At 61.7% G+C, this 3,248-nt stretch overlaps 1 protein-coding gene across 1 annotated transcript in view; it reads left to right on the top strand.

Moving 5' to 3' along the window:
• Positions 1-3,248, top strand: part of VGLL4 (vestigial-like family member 4) — a 73,811-nt gene that overhangs the window by 67,510 nt on the left and 3,053 nt on the right. The window contains 2 exon segments of the mRNA XM_010862439.1: positions 240-462; positions 3,196-3,248. Of these exon segments, the coding sequence (XP_010860741.1) occupies positions 240-462; positions 3,196-3,248 (276 nt within the window).

The following is a 3,248-nucleotide window of genomic DNA, read 5'->3' as shown; positions in this document are numbered from 1 at the left end:
CCATGGAGCAGACTCCAGACCCTGCGAGGGCACCGCTCCCCAGCGCCCACCCAAGCTAGCGTGCCGGCCCCTGGTTCCCCGCGGGCTATTGGAGGCACCCTGAGGCGGGGTGATGACGGAGTGGTCCCTCCCCTTGGCAGAGAAGGCTGGAACGATCGGTGTGAGCACGGCCACGGCCCCCTTCCCTACCCAGAAGCTGTCAGGCATTCCCGTCTGAGCGTGCGCTGTTCTCTTTTCAGGAATAAGACGGCCAACGGGGACTGCCGGAAAGACCCCCGGGAGCGGAGCCGCAGCCCCATCGAGCGGGCCGTGGCCCCCACCATGAGCCTGCACAGTGGCCCCCTGTACGCGTCCCTGCCCAGCCTGAGCATGGAGCAGCCCCTCGCACTGACCAAGAACAGCCTGGACGCCGGCAGGCCGGCCGGCCTCTCGCCCACCCTGGCCCCGGTGGAGCGGCAGCAGGTACACCTGTCGGGGGGGTGGGACCCCATTGCCGGGCTGTGCTGGGAGCACCAGCTGTGTGGGTTACTCCGCGTGTAGGCCCCGCTCCTTAGGCTGAGCGGCCTCAGAGAAGCGGCAGTGTCTGGGGGGCTGCTGCCTCTCTGCTTCTCACAAGGAGGGAATGGCCTGGACTTGCCGTGTTTCTCACCGTCTTCCCTCGGCAGCTCTTTGGGGATCAGTGTGATGATCCCAGGGGGACTCTGACACGAACCCCTTACGAGGCCACACGGCTGGAGTGCAGTGCCAGGCTACTCTGCTCGGGGCTGGGGCCCTAGGAAGTCTGGTCAGAACCCTGTGATTGGCAGACGAGGACTGTTTTTAATATATACATACATAAAGGAAAATAAGGGAACTAAGTTGTCAATAAACACAGACTGTTTGGTAGGAACAGAGACTTAAAAAACAGGCTCCTGGGGGAAGAGCTGATAAAGGGAGGCATTAACCGTGCAGTTCAGAAGCACGGCGTGAACCTGTGGTTCCTCTCTCTCAACTTCTGGGGCCTGGGGCCCAGCAGATCCTCAGTCAGGGTTTGCGCGAGACTCCTGGACACGGATGCGAGCACGAGGAGGTGCCGGAGCCAAGCTCAGCCTCCAGGCTGCTACCGCAGCCCCTGCCCAGGCCTGCTTCTGACCCCATCTGTGCCCCCTGCTCGTGGGCGCCCTCAGGTGCTGGGTGAAGTTTCACTGCGGCTCCCAGGAAGGCTGATGAACAGTTGCGCTTTCTGCCTTAAAGCCCCAAATCACGACCCTGTTTGTTTCCCTTTTTTTTTTTTTCTTTTTTTAACAAAACTGGGTATATAGACAGCTGCTTTGTGTAAGTAGTGTGTTAGAAGCTGGTCAAGCAAGATGCAGGTGCTCACACAGTTCGAGTCTGGAGGAGCCAGGTAATCAAGTGAGCCAGACTGTTCATGTATCAGTTGGGGGGAGTCAGGGGGAGCTACCAGGTAGGGAACACTCACCGGTGCTGCAGGAAGGAAGGAAGTTATAGCTAGAGGCCCTGGGCATCTCCCAGAGCAGTGGGTGCAGCCAGGCTTTGGAAGGGCGGGCCGGACCGGGCCTGAGAGCTGGACGGGAGGCCGGCCCCCTTCCTCCCCTGGCTCCGGGCCATCTCTGCATCCTTCTCTCTTGCTGTGTATGGATCGCATGGCCAGCTTGGCGTGGGTGTCCCCCAGCTCCCAAGTTCCCCCCGAGTCTCCTCCTGCCTTAGCCGCAGCCCCGTCTGGAGGGTGGGGGGCAGGTTACTCAGCGAAGGCACGTGGGGAGAGCACAGACTCAGCGGTTTGAACAGACCCTCCAGAAGTGACAGGACGCCTGGACCTGACCACGGCCAGGCCCTCAGACCCATCTTAGGTCATGCTCCAAGCCCCTCAGGTCCTATTCTTCCCATTTCACAAAACGAGCTTAGAAGGTGAATGAAGGTCCTGCCTAACAGGCGGGCACCTCGTTCTCCGAGTCTCAGAGCCACGTTCCCTCCTTTCCACTGTTTCTGTCCCCACGGCAAGGTGTCATGCGGCTCCCGGTGGCTCTGCTCCGCTGCCGACGTGTGGAACCATCAGTAAAGCCCCGAGGTCTTTGTTCTCAGGCTGCTGCTGCTCAGCCTCACCTTCTCTCAGCTCGGGTGTGTGCTCTTCCTTGTTAGACCCGGAGCACACGCCTGCTCTCTCAAATGGAGCCAGATCTGCATTACAGACCCGCCCACTTCCCATCCCTGGAAGGTCTGCTCTGCAGGCCTCCACAGGAGCTACCGTCCTGGCTCTTTACGGGAATGCCGGGGGGTGGACAAGCCCCGATTCCCTTGCTGACCTGCTGCCGTCACTCGGCCTCGGCTGATACCCAGCTCCCTCGAGCTGTCTGGCCGCCTCCGTCTTGTCTGGGGCTATCAGGACCTTTCCTGGCTGCAGCCTGAGAGTGAGGTTGGCTCACAGGTGTTTTCATCCGGGTCGGGGGATGTCTGGCAGGGTGCCTGCTCAGGGGTGGCTTCATGCCTCACAGAGGAGGTACCTGAACAGGGTCTTGAAGGGTGGGTGGAAGTTGCCAGGCAGGCAGTGTGGTGGTCTTGGGGAAGGCCGACGGGGTAACGCTGGTGTGTGACTCACACTGGGAGAGGCTCCTCCATCTCAGTCGTCACTTGCATGGTCGGAATAGAGATGAGCAGAACTGGGAGTATCTTGGAAGGTCCTAGAATGGCTCAGAGAAGCTCTGGGGTCTGGGGGACACACTCTGGGTGTCCCTTTGCAGGGGGCCCTCCCCCTGCTGTCCGCCCACTGGTCTCCCCACTTGGTGACCGTCTCATTTCAGCCCAGCAGCCGAGCCTCTGTTCCTCGGCTCGGTGACTGACAAGGTTGCTGCTCGGAGGGGGCCCGGCACACCTCCTTGGCGCTTGTTCACTGTGGATTTGGGTCCTTGAGCTTCAGAGTGGGAACCAGGAGGCGGAGGAGGGGCTTGATCAGATCTGCCTTTGGGCCTGGAGAGGTCTTGGGGGGGCGGTGCTTGGCAGGAAAGGGGTGCTGGGGAGAAGGCCCCATGCGCACTGATGGGGGCTCTCCCGGTTCAGTGGGTGCCCAGCCAGGCTGAAGGGCATGGGGGTGGCCGTCCTGCCTCGGAGCGGGGTTGGAACGCAAGGGCGGGGTGGCCGGGTGGGGTCCGCATCGCCTCCCTCCCCGCGCTTGCCACTCACACCGGCCTTCCCCCGCAGAATCGGCCCTCGGTGATCACGTGCGCCTCCGCCAGCGCCCGCAACTGCAACCT

The sequence above is a fragment of the Bison bison genome, unplaced genomic scaffold (assembly GCF_000754665.1).
Source record: "Bison bison bison isolate TAMUID 2011002044 unplaced genomic scaffold, Bison_UMD1.0 scf7180017864482, whole genome shotgun sequence".
NCBI lineage: Eukaryota > Metazoa > Chordata > Mammalia > Artiodactyla > Bovidae > Bison > Bison bison.
The sequence above is the reverse complement of the archived record's forward strand: the minus strand, read 5'-3'. Positions and strand labels throughout refer to the sequence as shown.